The sequence below is a fragment of the Primulina tabacum genome, chromosome 8, assembly GCF_025594145.1.
Source record: "Primulina tabacum isolate GXHZ01 chromosome 8, ASM2559414v2, whole genome shotgun sequence".
NCBI classification, from domain to species: domain Eukaryota; kingdom Viridiplantae; phylum Streptophyta; class Magnoliopsida; order Lamiales; family Gesneriaceae; genus Primulina; species Primulina tabacum.
In genome coordinates, this window is record NC_134557.1 from 12,214,818 (window position 1) to 12,236,566 (window position 21,749).

Genomic DNA, 21,749 nt, shown 5'->3' on the forward strand with positions numbered 1-21,749 from the left:
TCCTTAACGATGACATTAAAGAATAGTGATAGGATCGAATACTAGGTTAAAAGAGTGTTTAGAAGGGGAGGGTTGAATAAACACTCACTACTTATATAAGAGTTTAGTGATAAACTGATACTTGGAATCTTGTCAGTCAATATCAATCAGTTAACAATTAAGTGTGGAATAAAACTGACTAATAGATGGAATAAAAACTGAGATAAGAACACGAGAATTTACGGATGTTCGGAGATTTCAAACACTCCTACGTCACCCCTTCTATCACAAGGATAGGATATTCACTAAAAGACTTTGATCGATACAAAGGTTTGTACAGACCCACTTCAGTTTGGACTTAACACTGCCAAAACTGAAACTTTTAGTTTACAAAATGCTTCACAGTATACAACTGAATTTAGCACAACTGATCTCTTACAGGATCGAGTTATACAATGATAAAAATGTGCTTGAAAGCTCAAAAGTGTAGCCTTGATTGCTAAGAATATATGCGATAAGCGTGAGATTTTATTTCAGCAGAGTAACAGCGTATTTTTCAGAGAATAGACGAGTTTTGATGTTCAGAATTTTGATGTCTTATCTTTTTTCTCAGCTGCTATTCTCTGCTATATATAGACTTTTCTTCAATGGTAACATTTAATATTTGAATATTTTTATCCGTTGGTTTGCCATGTCAACATTCTACTGACATTCGTACACTGCAGCTAAATTGCGGCGTTCCCACTATCTGTTGTTGTCTGCTTTTGTACTATTGTCGGTTGAATGTCCTTTTCTTGATGTGTACAGCTGAAGGATCGGCTGGTAGTCAATATAGCAACTGATCAATTTCCAACTGATCAGTCAGTTGTCTCCGAAAGTTCAATTCAGCTGGTTTCAGTTGCCTTAGAAAATCTGCGCGTTATTCTTCAGTTTCAGGCAACTATCAGTTAAGAACATTAATCATTTGGTTTGTCAAACAACCGAAACTTAGTTTCCAACAAATAGATTTACATGTCTCAACCTGTAGAATTCACATCAGTTGGAAGTGAACATAAAGTATGCAAACTCTAGATATTCATTATGGACTTAAACATACATCGAGGAGTTGAAACCTCATATTTGACAAAACTATCAAAGAGTTTGGTTTTGTCAAGAATCATGAGGAAATTTGTGTAAACAAAAACTTTAGTAGGAGTGCAGTGACATTCCTACTATTTTATGCTGATGACATACTACTTATTGACAATGATGTAGAGATGTTGCAATCAACTAAAGTATGATTAGCAAGTAAATTCTCCATGAAAAATATAGGTGAAGTATCTTATCTATTAGGAATACATATCTATAGGGATAGATCCAAATGGATGCTAAGGCTCACCCAATCCAATTATATTGATACCATACTGAAGAGATTCTCCATGAAGGAGTCCAATAGATGATATCTCTCAATGTGTCATGACGTGACTCTATCTAAGTCCATTCACCCTAAGACTAACGAAGAGATAGAAATCATGACTCGCATTCCCTGTGCATCTGCTATTGACAGTATTATGTATATTACGATATCTACTCGACTTGATATTACATTTGCACTGAGTGTGCAAGCAGATATCAGTCGAACCTTGGTCTATTGCATTAGAAAACCGTGAACTATATTTTTAAGTAATATAAGAAGAACTAAGAATTAGTCCATGGTTTAGGGGAGTGGAAAATTAAAATTCGAGTGATATACTATTATAGCTTACAATAAGATGTAGATGATTCGAAGTCAACATCTGGATTTGTATTCAAGCTCAATGATGTTGTTGTCTCTTGGAAGATTTACAAGCAAGACACCACAACAGATTCAACCACTGAGGTATACATAGCTACATCAGCTGTAGCAAAGGAAGCTGTTTGGATGAGAAATTTCGTTAAACGGTTGGGTTTCATTCCTCAAGGAGTTGATCCAATCACGGTCTACTACGATAACATCGGTACCATAACGCGAACAAAGTAACCGAGGTTTTATAATCGATCCAAACATATACTGAGAAAGTTTCACATAATTTGGGAGATTGTGAGAAGATGAGACATATCAGTAGAGAGAGTTGTCTCTGCAGATAACTTTGTTGACCTAATGACAAAGCCCCTGCCAGTACCATTGTTTCATAAACATTGTGAAGCAATAAGTTTGAGATCTATGGGTAGTTACCTATAATAGGGGCAGTGAAAATTGTTAGAATAGGTGCCCGACGAGCCAATATATTGTTTTTGCTTTATTGATTCTTATAAAAAACAATATTTATTTTAATATTTTTATCCAGTTGTGAAATTTACTTTATATGTATACCCATAAAATTTGCTTATATAAAGTCCTTGAATATAAAATAGGTACAATGAGTTTTGCCTCACAATATGAGATTATGAAACTCACTAGAATTTGTACCGTATATTCTAAATAGGTTCATAGTCAATTTAGCCGCCTAAAATAAGGATAAAAGTCTTTTGAGCTTGAAACTAGCATCTGTGATGTAAACGTCATGTTTCATTGGTAATGACATGAAGATGTATATTCATACAGATGGTGATCATTTGATGATGCAACGAACAATGATACGTATGAGTCAATGCATTGTAGTCAGGGATTCACCGCTTGCCTATGAGTAAAGATATTCTATGTGATCTGATGAGTTAATAGTGCAAGAACTCTCTGGCCAGATCAAGAAATTTGTTTTAGGAAAATGTATTTTCCTAGTTGCACATTTGATTTCATTATTATTACTCAAAAATACATCACATCGTTATCGAATTCAAATACAACTCCCCATATACCAATGATTGCAGATTTGATCGGGATGTGACTTAAAGGGACTATACTTTACGCTCATAACTTAAGATTCTTGTAGGCAATTTTAGTGTTACATAGAAGACCATAGTGCTACTAGATTCTCTTACCATGATCTGATATGTACAATCAAATTTGAGTTCTTATATTCTTGATCAAGGGGTTGATGAAAAGAATGAGACTAATTAGAGTAAACCCGAATAAGAATAAATGTTATTCTAAATCACATGAAGCTGTGAACTCATTGCTAGCTGTATCCCTGAACTGTCGAGGTCACATAAATATTGAATTTTGTGTTTCTATTGTAATAGTCACATTCAATGAGTTGAATTTGACGACTTAAGTTTGATGGAGATCCAACATATTGCTTAAAAAATAGTTTATAAGTAATTTCAGGTAATGGAACTTGTGGAATTTAGTTTGACTGTCAATTCAGTGAGGAGAGTAAAACTGATTGTTTTTATGAAGGAGTTCACAAAACCGGTAGCTGCAAAAAAATGGATCAATGGGAAATTTTGTCATTCGAAATTATCATTTTTCATTATAGGAACGAAATTTGTACCCTCGTCACATCGACGTTATCTAATCGTCAATCGAGGTTATAATGAATTCACAATTATTTATTTTTTAAATTTAGAATATAGTGATTAAATAATATATTAGTAGTAGTGATTACTAAGGGATTTTTTAAAAAAATATTATAAATTAATAAAATCATTAATAATATATTGCAAATAGAAAAGTTTTATAAAAGTAGTATAATCCGTGTAACACTGCAACGGATTCATAATTATTTTAAAAAAATAAAAAAATATTAAAATAAGGAGGTCACGGATTCAGAATCCGTGGAAGAAGGTCACGGATTCAATATCCGTGACCCCCAACCCGTGACTTCCCCTTCTTTAAATGAGGTGCGCACCTCCTCATTTTCAATCACCGATCGAGCACTTCTTTCTTTTCCCTTAGCAGCATTTTTCTTTCGATCACCGAGCACCGAGCACGTCTCTTTCCGGTACCGGTCTTCAGAATTTTCCATTTATTCATTAGCGCAAGTCTTCGACATTTTTTCAGAATATTAAAGATAACGATATTATTTTTGTTTATTATATTTATTATTGTTCGTTAGTTATAGTAGTTTTAAGTAATAACAATAGTTATAATATTAATTGTATTATTGAAATTATAATACTATAATTTAGAATTTTTGCATCGCCGAGCACTTTATGAACGCATCATAGTAGTTTTAAGTAATAATAATAACTATACTTAATTTAATTACAATAATTATAATATTAATTGTATAATTATAATATTAATTGTATAATTGTATAATAATGAACGCATCATGTAATAATTATAATAGTAATTGTATTATTGGAATAATTATAATATTAATTGTATAATAATAACTATACTTAATTTAATTATAATAAATGTATATGTTTTGTATTATTGGAATAATTATAATATTAATTGTATAATAATAATTATATAATTATAATATTGGGATAATTATAATTTTTATTGTATAATGATGAACGCATGACGTAATAATTATAATAGTAATTGTATTATTGGAATAATTATAATATTAATTGTATAATAATAACTATACTTAATTTAATTACAATAAATGTATACGTTTTATAACTATTACTAATGTATTTATTATAATAAATAACTATTACTAATGTATACGTTTTATAACAAATAACTATTACTGATAAATAACTATACTAATGTATATGTTTTATAACTATTAATATACTTAATAATTACATATTATAATAAATAACTATTACTAATGTATATGTTCTATAACTATTACTATACTTAATAATAACTATTAATAATGTATGTATTATAATTACATGTTATGTTTTATGAAGTATTACTGATTTTTAAAGAAATTATTTAATTTACAGTAATTAGTTTTATTATCAATTTGTGCTCAACAATACATTTTATTTTTTCGAGCCGGAAATTGCAAATAAATTTTGTTTACTATAAAATATGTAGTTAAATTTTGTTGATATAAAATATAATATTTTTTAACTAATGATTTTTTTTTTTTTGCAAGATGACTGAAAATACGGATAATGTGTTGTATTTGCGGGGTAGATACATATCAAATAATATCAACGCTGAAAACATGGATGCACTAATTTCACCACGCCGGTCTGACAAATGTCTTTGGAGATTGCTTAATGCTGGGATTCACCTCCGTGTCCGCCTATGTCTTGCACGCATGGGCTTCTATGGTGTCATTCAGTGTGGTCCAATTAAATATTATGATAATCATTTGCTTACAGTCATTGTTGAGAGATGACGTCGTGAGACACACACATTTCAACTTACAGTGGGCGAGGCAACAATCATCTTACAGGACGTTGCCCTTATTTGGGGGTTGAATATTGATGGCATGCCCATCACTGCTGTGAGAGCCCATTTCCCAAGCCCAGCCCATTTGTTTTTATTAATTAAGTAAATGATATAAAAAAATTAAAAAAAAGAATAGAAAAGAAAAAGGATAAACATGAAAGTTCTTTTCTCTCTCCTCGTCTTCATCTTCTCGACCAAACGCTGTATATTTCTTCTTTTTCAATTTCAAATCTTCTTCCGTCGATTGTGGCCACACCGGTGATCAAAAAATTAAAGTAAATACATATTAAGAATCCTCTCGACAAAGGCTATCCAGTGATACCCTTTTTGCTAGGAAAAATCGCGACTGCCGGAAAACCGTCGGAGACCGCCGCCTATTTTCGCCGGAAAATCAAGAGGAAACCTTGATTTAGGTTGGTTGAAGCTTGAATTCGAAGCTTAGAACAAGATTCGAAACTTTCAAAGGTATAATTCAGATTTTAGGGTTTCGAATTTTGGGTATTTTAATTCAATTGAGTTCCAACAATTAATATGTATTGTATTATTGATTGTAGGTGCTGTACCGGAGCTAATTAGAGGTATCTATCAGATTTTCGGAATTTATTTGGATTAAATTCGAAAATTCAGATTTATGTTATTGAGTTTTCGAATTTTAGTGTTCAATAATTAGGGGTTTAGATGCTATAGAATTGTCGTATATTTATTTTAGAAAATTTAAAGCCTAAATTATGAATTTGCGGAATTTTAGGCTAAATTATCAAATATTGAAAAAATAAATGGAACTTGATATGGAATGTATTATTTGCCATATGATTTGAATCATCGAGAAATCCTTAAGATATTTCGGTGGTAAATTAAGTATCAGTTGAGGTACGCATGAACTATTTTATTATGACGTCTATAGCGATGTGGAATGACGTTAAGTATTTTGTAATGAGTTGTGGCGTGCTTTATGTGCTTCCGTGAATACGTGATTGCATTCTGTAGCATGTTTTCTTGATTGCTCGCAAGCGCACGACGTCAAGTTATAGTAAAATGTATTTTTGAGTGCAAGTGTCGATCCCACGAGGAGTGTAAATAAAATATATATCAATGCTTGTAATTAAAATAGTCAAGACTTTATCTAGAAAAATCAATAACCAGATTGGTTTGTTGAACGAATTAATTGAAAACAATGAATTATTTTGATCACCGACTGGAGAAATAACTATGAGAGAGAATATCTAAAGGAATGATTTCACTAAGTTTCTACGATAATTCTTCTGGTTGTATTTAACTTCATGAATTCCTATTATTTAATGGCTAAGAACACTTACGTGTTTTATTCCCCCTTTCCAAGTGACGAATAAATTGTATCAATCAAATTTCGATTCAATTATTACTAATAAAAATCTAAGTTTAATTGATAAATGCAAACAATGTTCTTACCTAAGCCTCGCTAAAGTTATACGCCTTCCGAACGATATAAACATTCAACGATGTGTATCTAATGATCTATAATCTTAGTCCCTCTCCCGAGTTGTAGAATTAATCAGACAACACACAATTTATGGCCAGTAAATAGCAGTGAAATAAATGTAGAGAACACAATTAAACAAAAACGGAATTCAATCATCAAAATATCAACGTCAAATCATCGTATAGACAAAGCTACGTCAACCTCTAGAATGGAAATTTAGTTCATCACGAAATCCAAGCGAAGACAAGACATATTCATAGTTTTAAACATCACTACACAATAAAATAAAGAAGCGAAGGAAAAGATAACAAATCCGAAGTGTCGTCTCTGTCCCCAGATCCGTCGTTCTTCGTATTTGTGATTGTTCTTCGCTTCCCGAATCTTCGTCTCATGTGTGCTTTCGGTTTCTCGCATCTTTTCTTTCCCAAGGTGGCAGTTCGTGCGTTTTCTGTTCTCCCACGGCGGCTCATGTGCAATTTATAGTTTTCTAGACGCTCGGCGCGCGACGGTTGCGCGTGAAGTCGCGCGGCCGCGCGCAAGCTTCTGGTCTCTCGCCTATGTTCCTGTGTGCGCGGCTGCGCTTGAATTGGCGCAGCCGCGCGCGCCCTTCTGTTCGATGACTTGCATGTGTGCGCACGCGGTAGCGCTTGATGTGGCGCGGCCGCGCGTGCGCCTCTGGCCGAGGTGTGCTCGCGCTGCTATGTTTGGTGTGTTATCTTGCATCTTTGCACTGTTTTCCTCAAATCCTGTATTGACAACAAAAACGAACAAAAACCGCATAATTCCGTTCGAAACTAACATAATTCAAAATGGATTCTTGTATAAATTAAGTGCAAATCTTGCACTTATCACATTCATGCATTTATTTGAGTTGATACTATTGGTGCATAACATTTCGAGTCTTGACTCCGTTGATGGTATATCATTGCTGATCTGTTGAGCTGTTGCGTCATCTATGGAGCGAGTGATAGGATAGATCATTCCTGACATATTATCGATGGAAAGAGTGATAGGATTAGCACCCTCCTGATGACTGCTCGAGGACTGACCGGGTCGCTACCGGACCCTCGATGCTACGTGCATGGATGAGCGGCGACATGATATTACGTTGCTGCATTCCTGGCATGGGTGGCCACTGTTCTTGTTGCTGATGCTTTTCATTTGGACTCCATTTTGGTAACCGTTATTTCGTTGTTACCAACACGCATTGCATTGCATTGCATCTCATTGCATTTTACTTGATTTTATTTCACGTCAGTTATAATTGTCATAATTTTACTGGTTCGTCGTACTGGGGCCTGACCCTCTTTTCTGTTTATGTTGTGGTTGTTTTTGATGCCATAGCAGATTATCCAGGAGGATTTGACGCGTCTGGTGGAGCGTTAGGTAGCGGTGCCCAGTAGTTGGATTGTGATTGAGAGTTCCCAGATATTATATTGTGGAGTCATACTTTTTTCAGGGAATGCCCTGTGTAGCTGTACTGTTATTTTTTACGATGTTTTGGATTGTTGTTGTGTGAGCGAGCCTTGACGGCTCTGGATATGTTAGTCCTGGCCAGTGCGGCTATAGTTTTGTGAATTGATGTTATGACTTTATTTCGAGTATATAAATGTTGTTTGTGTTGTTTGGAAATTTTTGGGATGTTCTACTTACAGGAAGGTCATGTCGAAATTTCTATTGGCCCAAAAAAAAAAGTTTAATCTCTTTCGCTGTTTACATTAACGAATCCTGTTTGTTTGGTCATTAAATGTTAATCAGGAGCACGGGCCCCCACAACAGGTGTAGATACCGCGTACAACAAACATACTTTACAACAACGCCCTGCTACTTGGTTGGATTTTATGCCTACATCTTCTCAGATTAAAAGTGAACATCTTTATCTGACCTCTTTGCTAGACCATTGCCTAAATAATATGATTAATGATCAAAGCACTGAAGAGGACGTGTCACAATATTCCCGTTATGTTGCATTAATGATCATTGGTGGATGTATGTTTCCAGACTCGGAAGGTGCTGCTGTGAAACTTATGTATTTGCAGTTTCTTGAGGACATAGAAATAGTGAATATGTTTAGCTTGAGTTCTGCTGTGTTGGCATATCTTTATAGAGAGTTGTGTGACACATCAATGAGATTAAAGGTTGATTTGTGTGGCCCTGTTCAGATATTGCAGGTAATTTTACACTTCTACGGTCATTATATTTGTTGTAATTAATTTTTCTTATGATTTGACTATTTCTGTTGTATGTTATTGCAGATTTGGGTGTGGTCTAGAATTACTCTTCTTTGCCCTGATAGAGCGCAACAAATATCTATTTTAGAAGAGCAGGCTGCATATGTGCTTCAGGGTCTACCATTCCCACCATATGGCGCACGGTACTAATAAGAAATAGTTAACATTTATTATTATTATTTTGTTATTTAGTTTTAATGACTCTATTGTGTACTTTTATAAATTGAAGGTGGAGACACGGATTTTCTTGGACACACACGGCCCATCATTCGATCCGTATAATGAGAGATATGCTTGACAGGATGGTAGAAGGGCAGGTAGATATATAAATTAGTTGTTTAGAGTTTGAAATTTTTTAAAAATTCAGTCTGAATTATATATTTTCAACTTGATAATCTTTTTTTCATTTTATTTGCTTCAGTTTCTATGGACAATTTATGATATAGAGTCCCCGGAGGTTGGCAGAATTCTTGATGGAAATAGAATTCATATATGTCGGTCGGCATGCGCATTGATCAATTTTCATATAGTTGAGATGCATAGACCAGAGCGGTGTCTCCGAGAGTTTGGAATGCGTCAAGGTATTCCGCCACTTGCTAGTAACTTCGACAATTTCCATAAACTGACTGCGACAAGGACCGAAACAACTTTGATTGGGCGACATATCACAAAAATTTTGTAGAAATGTGGAATGACAGATAAATTTTGTGATTGGTTGGGATTATGTCATACCTGGTACACCCGCCATCACAGTGGACTATGTTGGTTGGTATCATCGCATTTCACAAATAGTGCTCTCGCCGCCAGTGGTACCTTCAAACATCATGGACTACCATCCTGTTGATGCAAACTACCTTCAATTTATCGTAAGACATGTTCAATTTATCTACATATGTACTTAAATATAATTTATTGTATTAAATATATGTTACATAACATATGCATCTATGTCACAGACACACCCAGCTCATGTGCAATATCCACCGATGTGGACAAGAAATGAGTTTGAACCCGGACCATCATCTTCAAATATGACATACACTACTCCGCCAGTGGTTTCAAGCTTTCCATCGTATGACGCTGGTTACTACACTCCAGTTGCTGGTAGTTTTACACAATTTTTACGAAGTGACTTTCGACCTGGTATGAGTGAGAGTCGCCCTACATTTAACACGTCGCCCATACCATTTGAACAATATTCTGATACAGAAGGGTATGAGGTTGGTGGGAACATTGCCGATACCAGCACATCTGCAGCCCAAACAAGTACGCATGGAGAAGCTGAACATATGTTAGGTCGTGGACGTAGAGTAATCAGAAGACCACCGTGTGGCACTGGGGGGCATCGTTACCATAATCATTAACTATTTATTTAGATATGCACAATTACTTACTTCGTATTGTTGTATGTTTTTCAATTTTTTTTTATTTTAATTAGAAGTTGTTGCTACAACATATTTGTATACAATTTTTTTATTATTGATTTTTTAAAATTGTGGAATGTATTGATTGTGATTTATTATTCTTTTATTAATAAATTTACGGATAAAGTTATAGAATGAAAAAACATAAGTATAATTGCTAAATCAAGTCAAATAAGTCAACAAACTAGATATTAAAAAATCTTCATAACAATACAACATTGAATTGTCATAACAATACAATACTAAATTGTAAAATTTACGTCACAAACATAAGTATTTGGCAGCATAACTCGATCTTCTCACCTGCACCTACCTGCAATGAACAAGAATTATTAATACATACAAAATTTAAATATACAATTTTGTAATTACATTAATAACTTCACATGTAATGGTTTAAAAATAAGGTACAATAAGTTATTATAAATCTTTTACCTACCACGTTGTTTTTCCCTCGATGATGGCTGATCCATCTCGTTTCTTATGTGTGTCCTGCGATCTCTACCAGTATGCCTCCTTCGTCGACGAACACTATTGTGTTGTAATTGGAATGTAGGTTCATCCCAATATTGTTCATCATGAATAGGGTAAAATCTTCCATCCTTTGTGTTCACGTATTCGCTCAGTGTAAACCATGGTTGTACAAGCTGTGCGGGATTCAAACCAAACCATTTTGCTGCACATATAACATGTGAACAAAGAATTCCAAATATTGTGAATTTACCACATGTGTAATCACGCGTAGAAATGTTGACAGCTTGTACGTGATAATGACGACCTGGTCTTCCTCATGTCTCTACGGATGCTGTTTTATCCCTTTGGTCAAATCTTACTACTCGATGTTCAATTGACTTTTTTGACCACATATCAAATTTAGAGTATGCATAGTCTGTCCATGGTTGATTTTTTTCCAGCATCTTATCACTTCGCGCTCGCCGTTGAATGAAATAGTGCACGCATCGCTGTAAGGTCATCTCCACTATTGCGGTTATTGGAAGACGCTTGCACCCCTTTCAACACACCATTAGTACACTCATACATGTTCATCGTCATTATCCCTCGTCTCCATCCACCATCATGAGCCAATGACCATTTTTCTTTTGGAATGTTTGACAAATACGTGAAAGCTGCTTCATTATTTGTTCTAATTGCCTCCATTGTCACATTAAATTTTGCTACTTGGTGTTGTATCTCTGCTTCCTAACATAAGTCTTTTAAATGAATGTTTTTGAACTTGCTGTTGAAATTAGAGCAAACATGCCTCAAACAGAAACGATGAACACCACGAGGAGGCTTGAAGTCAGGGAGATCTTGCACTGCACTTGTTATACCCGCATGTCTATCAGATATAAGGCACACACCACTACACCCTCTTGTAACATGTCGTGCAACATTACCGAGGAACCAATGCCAAGACTCATAATTTTCTTCATCAACATGCGCAAATGCTAGCGGCAAAACCTGGTTATTGGCATTCAATGTTACTGTTATGAGTAGTTTGTGCTTATATTTGGTGTACATATGGGTACCGTCTACACTGATTACTTTGCGACAATGATTGAAAACCATCTATACATGGTTTGAAGGCCCAAAACACAAAGTTCAAAACTTTATGTGGATGGTCATACGGTCGAAGATGCTTCCATTCTACAACAGTTCATGGATTGTACTTCGACAAAGCTCCCATATATTTAGGAAACAAAGTTACAGAGCTTTCCCATGTGCCATAGACTACCTCCACCGCGCGTTTCAAACTCTTCCATGCCTTAGCATACGATATATCATACCCATATTTTCTTTAATACTTTCTGGCACATATTTGATCTCGTATCAAGGATCACAACGCACGATTCCCAAAAGTGTACTGGCTATCATGTTTACATCAAGGTTGTGGTGATCTAATATCAACTTGGGTAGACATACATGTGTGATCATCACCATATTTTGTGATCATGAAGTAGCCTAAATTTTTTTTGAACGATGCTTCGAAGTTCCCACCCACAATTGCCACCTTCGGACCAGTTCTTGCATTTGACCTTCCAAATTGTCGGAGAACTTTGGACAACGATATATTCACGTCTCAAAACTCAAACAGAAAAATCCTTCACTGAAGCTATTAAATCATTTTTGCTCTTAAAAACCATTTTTACACCGAGCTCTGGCCTTTCAGGATTGTAAAAGTTTGTTCGTGATGCAGAAGGAATACCAAATGAATCTGGAATTTGTTCGTCATAGACTTCGTTGAAAAATTGGGGAATTTCACGTAAACGTTGCTCCTGTGCAATAGGAATGTTCTCTGCCATTGTTGGTACAGACATTAACACACGCGCCGATGTCCCTTCATTTGTCATTGTCAACATGATCATCATCTTCTCCATCAATTGATGTAGTATACAAATCATCATCGCTATTCATGACATGATGCGAACTGTCCCCAAATAAATTATGTTGCTCAGCAATGTGTTCTATAATTGAGGTGGAATATTTGTAGCCCCAGCATAACTATCAAAATGTCTAACATTTGTCGTATTTTCTTCATCAGCAAATGAATTTAAATCCAATTGGCATGTTCTACTAGAATCCTCATACGACATCAACTCCTGATGGAACCGTGATATGATGATCCCAATCCCCTGAAGTAAAATCCTATTCTCGTGTTCTGTTCATCCCCCATGCATAGGCTTCTTCAGTGTGACCCGTGATATGGTGATCCCAAGGACCAGTGTCGATCCCAGATTATGTCTGAGCTGACTGTTCATCGACGTGATACATAGAAGGTCCCGCTTCATTTAAACCTACTGTTCCCAAACCTTGCATTATTACCGGCATAACTGCATCAAAATCGTAATCACTTACGTTCTGTAATACTGGCGATGAATCAACATACAAGTACATGCAATCTAGTGTCGGAAACCCAAACATAAATTGTAGACTATCATCATCTGTGATATAGACATGCTCTTCAATGTAACGAGACAACGAGATATAACAATATTTCGTTGACAATTTGATGCAGAATTTTGATGGGTCGATCTCCAGCTTCCGATGCACATAATTCACCAGTTGGGAAAATGTAGTAGACCGAGAGATTTTAATGGGGCTGGTCGCGGGGATACTATATCCAACCCCACCATCTTCAATAATGACATATCCACCTACGTAAAGTAAGGCCCTCACAGTATCTATGTCTGCACCGAAAACTATGACATAATGTATACAATCATAACAAAATTTAATTATGAGTTTCTTACACATATATTAAAACTATGACATGAATGTATACAATCATAATAAAAGTTCAAGAATCACTTACAATTTTTTTTATTATTATTAAAATTTATATTGTCAAATCAATTTAATTAAAATTCATATTTAATAATACCAATGTTTGTTTTTATAATAATAAAAAAATTATGACTTATATTAAAAATTTAAATTTTTATACATGTGTGATTATAATTTTCAAATATATCAATTTTTTATGCTAACAATTTTAACGATTAAGAGTATCAATATTTTCTACATAAGCACGTGATAAAAAAATTTTCCTTAAAACTTACTTTAGTTACTAAAATAAAAGTTTTAATTAAATTAATTTAAAATATATCATTGAATAAAAATATATTAGTAATATTATTCTTATTATTATTATTAATATTAATTTAATATTAACTCATTTTCATATTTAAATAATATAATATAATTACATTTAAAATACGAACTTTGAATTTTTTTTTCAAACATCAACAATTTCTAAAGGGAGGAGATTCAAGCATTCTAAAAATTATAACTAACAAAAAATACCACGGAGCGAAGAAAAAAATGCGTAGGAGAATGCTGAATATTTGTGCCGAAGGATTGATGAAAGAATATTTGAGCCGAAGATCGATAAAAGAATGCCAAATACTCGTTGCAATTTATAGGGAGGAAAAGAGGTCACATATTCTTAGAATCCGTGTCACTAATTTTTTTAAAAAAAATAAATTCTGAATCCGGAGTTTTCATTTTCGGATTGTAATATTTCACAAAGTTTTCAAATCTGCAATATTTTAATACATAAATTTTAAAAATATATTATTTTACAAAAAAAAGCCGATACACGTGCAGACAGTAAATGTTGAGTACTTTTTCCTAGGAAAATATATCAAAAATAATTGCTACAAATTATATTTTTCATATGCAATGTATGTTATTTATTACGTGCGATTAATAAAAAATTTTGACTTCTATTTATACAAATTATCAATCAATAAATTTTATAACATAAATTTGAATCGACAGCATATCATGTACAAAGATTGTGCAAGAAGATGTTAAAACATGCGTAAATTTTTTATTATCTTTAAAAAGACATTGAGAGGTTTCAAATACCTTTATTTAATAAAACAATGTAATTTTGTAATTATTATTACGTTAAACTAATTTTAATAATATAAATTGTTGCAATAATAAAATTCAGTCAATCAAATTTAGTTCAATCAATAAACGAATAATAATAAATATAATGAACAAAAATAATAATATTACCTCTGAAGATTTCCTTGTATGAAATAAATGATTAATCAACGAACAATATAATAACATGTCAATGTTAAACTTTCTTACAAAAAATACATTATAAAACAATTTTAATTCAACAACAATAAAATAAAATAATACTTGACAAGTCTCGATAACAAAAAAATTATGAGCATAACAAACCGACGATAATTATTACTAAGAAACGAAAATATTGATGTTGCGCAAATAAAAATATCGAAAACGGAATAATATGTCACTGATGAACCAACAAATGGAAATGCCGAGGACAACCAACAAATTCAAAAGGCGAATGGAAATACCGAAGCCAACAAATTGAAATGAAATTGTAAAGGCGAATGAAATGATCGGCAGAAGGGAAGGTCCGAAGCCAACAAATTAAAATGAAATTGAAAAGGCAAATGGAATGAATTATCGGTAAAAGGGAAGGGTGAAATTAAATAGAAGAGTAGTTGGCAAGTGGGTCAAGGATTCTTTTTTTTTTAGTTAAGAATCCGGTGCAGCATTGCATTGATTATGCTATTTTTCAAACTTTCACAATTTACAACGTTTTTATAATGCTTTTATTAATTTGTAATATTTTTTAAAAAAACGCCGATTACTAAGGGCAAAATTTTCATGAAACATTCTAAAAGATAGAATATATTAATTAATTAATTAATTGAGTAATTAATAAAAATTATTTAAATTTCGTTTAGATCTCTAGTACGATTTATACGAGGAATCCAGTTTATGATCGTGGACCTGATTCAAGAAATTGAAGAAAGTGGTTGATTCCAGTAGATCATTCGTAGAGATTTACAAGAAAGACCAACACCTCTAATCAGGAACTATTTTGGAATTCAACGTTCTTAAACACAAAAATAAATCAAATATGAACATTCAATGAATTGTTTAAATCATATTACGTTTTGAATGTTAAATTGAAATTTTTTTAAAAAAAGTTTCCGTTATATTTTAAGTGTGTGAAAATATTACACCGATTAAAAACATTTTTCATACAAAAGTTGGAAAGATATAGTTAAGAAAAATGAAAATTAAAAAAATATAATAATATATTAACTCGATTTTAAAATTCCGTTATATTTTAAGTGTGTGAAAATATTACACCGATTAAAAACATTTTTCATACAAAAGTTGGAAAGATATAGTTAAGAAAAATGAAAATTAAAAAAATATAATAATATATTAACTCGAATATTGCCAAACAGGTGTAGTACAGTTATCACATTGATTGATGGAAAGTAAATATAAAATAACAAAAGAAAGAAGTGAGAGACAAAGAGAGAGGAACTCAATAGCTTTGGATTCTTTTCTGTAAACTCATAATCGATGCTACGAGCTTTCTTCAAGGAGAAATGAGTCCCACAAAAGTATGCATCTCACTTCTTACAAGCTACAAGTCTTGTGAAATTCTAATTAGAATTGATTCTGAAAAAATATATTTTAAAACACACATGTTTTTATATTTAGTTCATCTATCATCATACTTACCGATGCAATAATTGATGATCATCTCCATGTGGACACGCATATCTTTATATGTATGTGTATATTTCATCATATATAAATTCCACCTCCTCCATAGAAAATATTAATAATAATATTAGTAAAGCTGCGAATGGTCTGTGTGTGAGAACTGATAAAGTTGAAATCTTTCTGTTCCGAAACTGGAACTGGCTTTTGGGTTTCCTTTCTTGAGGTGTGCAGTGAACCAAGAATCGAGTAAAGAGAGCGATGAGAAGAGAGGTGGAGTGGGCCATGGCAACGGCGGTGCTGTTCATTGGCATTCTAGTTTTTGGGCTGAGCTCCTCCAATGCGTCTACAGATCCATCCGATGGTCAGCACTTTTTTGAAACTTTTCAGTGTGAATATGGTGTATAGGTTTGTATAATTGTGTTGATATACATGAATCAAAGCATATGTTTTCACTTTCTGAGTGTGCAAATCTGGAGGATGTTGATGATTTTCTAGATACCTTGGTACGTCTCTTTTGTTCATGCTTGATAAGTTCTACTTGCTGGTTTCTTGATTTTCCTCCTTGCGTATATTTGTTATGATTAAGTATTGCTTAGTTTGATTTAATAATTAAATAAGCCAAGTGTTGTTGCTATTTTGCTTTTCAGGCTGTTCAAGATTTGGTTATTGATGTAGTTGTTTATTAATCAAGGTCAATTTCTTTTTATGCAATTATGTGTTGTTCACAACTTGATTCTATTTGGGTCAGTGTATAACTGTGTGTATGTATGGACAATCTATGAAACAGGCTTACGATGATGTCCTGCGATGGCCTTAATTTACATTTACATAATAATTCGAGAAGTTAATATCTGATCATTCTCATTAACATACTGATTCGTATAATTTTTTGACGTCTTAAAGCCATTCCCATACGTTGTGGTATTTGATAACTGTTTCTGTTATTACATTTATTTAGGCAGTGGCAAGAGCAATAACACTGCGCTATATTGTCTGTGCAACAGTTAATTTAAACTATTGAATATTTTTAGACTTGATGTGAAGAAAATCTCAGCACAATTAATTCAGAGTCTAGTCCAAACTTGTTCTGATTTCATGAATTGACTATATATGTATATATACAGTCTCCGCTCTCAATACCATGTATAGTGGTTTGCATTCACCGCAGCAACTCACGAAATGGAACTTGAGTGGAGGAGATCCATGTGGAGATTCCTGGAAGGGGATTAAATGTTCCGGAACAAGAGTCACCGAAATGTGATTTTATATTACCCTCTAATTTTTTGAATTTTTTTTCCTTTAAATACTTACCATTTCTAGGTGCCTGTTTTTGGTGTATGTTTTTCATCAGAAAGTTATCGGGCCTTGGGCTATCTGGGGAACTGGGATACCAGTTAGCAAGTTTGACATCAGTTACTACTTTGTAAGGCCGAGAATTTCTTGAGTTTGTTAAGTTATATTATTAATTTAACTTTCTTGACATTAAGTTCTGATGGCATTTTGTAGTGATGTCAGTAACAATAATCTCGGAAGCAGCTTTCCTTATTTTCTTCCTGCAAATGCGGAACAATTGTATGATTCGTTCCAGTGTTATTTATAGTTCTCAGTGTTGTGTTTCAATCTCATCTTATTGTCTTATAACGCAGAAACCTCGCAGGCTGCGGCTTAAATGGTAGACTTTCCTATTATATCTCGGAGATGACTTCGCTAAAATCCATGTTAGTCACGCTTAGATTTCAAGATTCTTCCTCCCAGAAAATTTGAAATGTCTCAACTTTTTGCATTCTGATTGATTATGAAGGTTCTGTGCAATTGCAGTGATGTAAGTCACAATCAACTCCAGGGCCAACTGAGCACAGACTTCAGCAAGCTTTCTGCTCTCTCCACGTTGTAAGACCAATCACCTCATGCCAACAATTGTTTCTTTTCCCCCAATTTTTGTCATACTTAGATATTTGCCAAGTTATCTACGTTTTATATGTCGTCTCTGTCTGTGCAATAGGATATAAGGGTTGTCGTTTTTCCTTTTTTTTTGTTCTGTTGGTTGAATTCTAGCTTATAATTAATGTTTATGTTTCAGGGATCTTTCTTCTAATGCCTTTACAGGCGATCTTCCTCAAAGTTTCCGAGCACTGTCAAGCATCACTGATATGTGTGTACGATGCGCTTTGTCATATAATTCTCTGTTTTTTTTTTAAATATGAATCATTGTTGACCAACTTAATATTGCAGGTATTTGCAAGACAATCAGCTTACCGGAACCATTGACGTCCTTTCGAATCTTCCACTTGAGAACTTGTGAGTTCCATTGGAGTTTACCATTTGTATACCCACAAATCTACTCGAATCATGGAGTCTTTTAGTGAACCACAAAAACAAGTGATTTTATATCAAGTTTATTTATTTCTATCTGCTCAGGAATGTTGAAAATAATCATTTTAGTGGATGGATACCAGAGGAGTTGAAAGGCATAAACTTGCAGTAAGCATCCCGTATTGTGTATGCTTTGATATGCAATTATGTTCGTGAGAAGACGCTGTAATATGTGCACTTTGTGCTTCACTTAACAGTTCAAAGGGTAATTCTTGGAACTCTGGGCCTGCACCTCCTCCTCCACCTGGTACTCCTCCTGCCAGCAGACCCAACAGGAACAACAATTCTGGAGGCACCGGTGGGTCATCTAATGCTGGTAGCAAATCTGGTATAGGTGCTGGTGCCATTACTGGAATTGTTGTATCGGTTTTGATTGTTGGAGCAATTGTAGCATTCTTCGTCATAAGAAGAAGGTCCAGAAGGTCAGCCATGGGCATTGAGAAACTTGATAATAATCGGGCTTTCAGTCCTCTTGCGTCACAGGAAGCTCATGGTACCTTCCAGTCTGCAGAGATGAAGCCTGTTCAAACTTCATCCACAGACAGCATGAAAATTTTTGAGACTCCTGTAGTGATAAACCTCAGACCACCTCCTGCTGATCGTGCTTAATCATTCGACGAATCTGAAGCCACGGCAAAACCCATTGTTCCAATGAAGAAAGTCAGTACAGCTTCAATAAATGCTAAATTGTATTCAGTAGCTGACTTGCAAATAGCTACTGGCAGTTTCAGTGTGGAAAATCTTATCGGTGAGGGATCAGTTGGACGTGTTTATCAAGCTCAATTGGATGATGGAAAGGTGCACCACAATCTTTCATTTTTTAAGTTAGACCTATTATGTTGAATTTCTTTTTTCATTTCACGAGAACTTTGAAGATATTCACACAGTACTATAGAGTTGATACGAAAGTATTATGCACATGGTTATAAGCAGGTAGCTGCTGTGAAAAAAATTAATTCATCTGCTTTGCCCAATTCGAAAGATTTTCTGGAAATTGTGTCGGATATTTCGAGGTTGCATCATCCTAATATAACTGAATTGGTGGGGTATTGCACTGAACATGGACAACACCTCCTCGTTTACGAGTTTTATAAGAATGGTTCTCTACATGAATTTCTGCATCTCTCTGATGAATATGTTAAGCCACTATCATGGAACAATCGTGTCAAGATTGCGTTAGGGACTGCAAGAGCACTAGAGTAAGTTCAATTATCAGTTTTATAATATTAACGAAGTGTTTTATCATGTCAATAACCTAGCGGTCCTCTGCAGGTACCTACATGAAGTTTGCTCACCATCGATCGTTCATAAAAATTTCAAATCATCCAACATATTACTTGATGCGGAGCTCAATCCTCACCTTTCAGATTGTGGATTAGCAGAAAACCTTATCTATGAACCAGATCAGGTATGTTTAATTTAGGCTTTGACAACACTCGTCTATGGTGCTATTTGACTGTCTATCCAGATCTACTCGAACTCTGTTTTAGTTCAAAAACTTGCCCAATAGCTTATTATGTATAACATATTAAAATATTAATATAGAATAATATATTTTACGTATTCATGTACATAAATTGATGAATGAGCCTATTAGATTTCATGAGTTTGACTTGTTTACACAGTTAAGTGTAATATTGGTCCTAATTGTTCATTGTCTTGGAAACTGCTTCACAGTTTGGACATATATTATTAAACATCTGAGAACGGAAAATTTTGCAACACTCTTGCTATAAAAAGATGCTTGTTTTTTACAGGCATCTGGTTACCATGCCCCTGAGGTTTTCTTATCTGGTCAATATACCATAAAAAGCGATGTATATTGTTTTGGGGTCGTGATGTTAGAACTTGTTACGGGACGCAAACCCTTTGATAGGTATGTCAAATCTCTCAAGAAACTTAACAACAGAATGGTAACGTGTGCCTTGATGCAGGCAGTGTTTCTAAAAATATGTCAATATATTTTCCATCAGCATTGTGTTTTTTTCCGATGCAGATCGAGGCCGAGATCTGAGCAGTCATTAGCTCGATGGGCAACACCCCTGCTCCATGATATCGATGCTCTCTCCAAGATGGTTGACCCGGCTTTGAAAGGGTTTTTCCCTGTCAAATCTCTCTCACGTTTTGCAGACGCAATTGCTCTGTGTGTCCAGGTATTGAATTTATGTTATACATCCACTCCAATATTTCCATGATCACTTGTAGTCTTTTCCCGATTATTCTCATATGTTCGTTGCTGTTGTGAGCAGCCTGAGCCCGAGTTCAGACCTCCAATGTCCGAAGTGGTTGAAGCGTTGGTTCGGCTAGTACAACGATCAAGCATGAGCAAGAGAACATTTGGAAACGAAGGGACCCCTCGAGGTGAAACTGAAGACAGTTGATTGATCTGTGATCTTTATTTTTCACGAAGGCCTTCCACTTTATACACGTATCCTCCTACATTGTTTTGTATTATATTGTTCATTCCCAAATTTTACGGCACTGCTAAAAGCAACCTAGAATGTCCCTTGTTGTAAGTCAACGCCAAACTCTGTAGCCCTTATACACGCTACTTGAGCTCAAACTCAAAAAAGTTGGAAAATTCTCAATAAGTGACTGTTGTACTCTTATTCTTGCGGTGGCAACTTTTTTTTAAGAGAACTTGAACTATTTATAACCTATTCATTCAAAATCTGTTGAATTTCTCTGATGTAAACTGAATATGCTATATCGATAGTTGTCTCTATGCTGCCATCCACTTGTGTCTGTTCATATATAAGCATCACTCTTTAATAGATGAGCATCATTCATCAACTTTGCTTCGTTCGTGTGATTTTGTTTATCGATTTACCGTGCTTGTACTATTTTGTACGAATACATGCTTTGACGTTGGATGAAGAAGCAGGATTCAACATAAAGATATTTGTCAACGTTGTTTACTTTCTCTGCTGAATGTCATCTTACATTTCTGTAATAGAAAGCACAAGCTGAAATAGTTTGTTCTCGCTAGAAATAATGCACGGAGCGTTGCACGTGCGAAACATATAGTGGAGTAATTAGAATTCGAAATAAAATTA

At 34.3% G+C, this 21,749-nt stretch overlaps 2 protein-coding genes across 3 annotated transcripts; both read left to right on the forward strand.

Annotated features, from left to right (window-relative positions):
- Positions 1–8,488: 8,488 nt before the first annotated feature.
- LOC142554522 (serine/threonine-protein phosphatase 7 long form homolog) lies at positions 8,489–11,314 on the forward strand. 2 transcript variants are annotated; one of them, XR_012822207.1, is made up of 5 exons: positions 8,489–8,818; positions 8,903–9,021; positions 9,108–9,195; positions 9,300–9,744; positions 9,835–10,299. XR_012822207.1 is itself a non-coding variant. In XM_075665192.1 (5 exons), coding segments are annotated over exons 1-5 (672 nt in total). In that variant the 3' UTR covers positions 11,006–11,314. The 2 variants fall into 2 exon arrangements, 1 of the variants encoding a protein (XP_075521307.1); XM_075665192.1 differs by lacking the exon at positions 9,835–10,299 and adding an exon at positions 11,004–11,314 and having other exon boundaries at positions 9,300–9,432.
- Positions 11,315–16,075: 4,761 nt separating this feature from the next.
- LOC142553763 (protein STRUBBELIG-RECEPTOR FAMILY 6-like) lies at positions 16,076–21,418 on the forward strand. The gene is given in 16 exon segments (XM_075664247.1): positions 16,076–16,214; positions 16,552–16,681; positions 17,445–17,577; positions 17,672–17,743; positions 17,827–17,892; positions 17,967–18,038; positions 18,139–18,210; positions 18,401–18,472; positions 18,553–18,618; positions 18,739–18,801; positions 18,891–19,491; positions 19,627–19,892; positions 19,966–20,101; positions 20,451–20,569; positions 20,690–20,846; positions 20,943–21,418. Coding segments are annotated over 15 exon segments (2,130 nt in total). The 5' UTR covers positions 16,076–16,214; positions 16,552–16,578; the 3' UTR covers positions 21,075–21,418.
- The last annotated feature ends 331 nt before the right edge of the window (positions 21,419–21,749 follow it).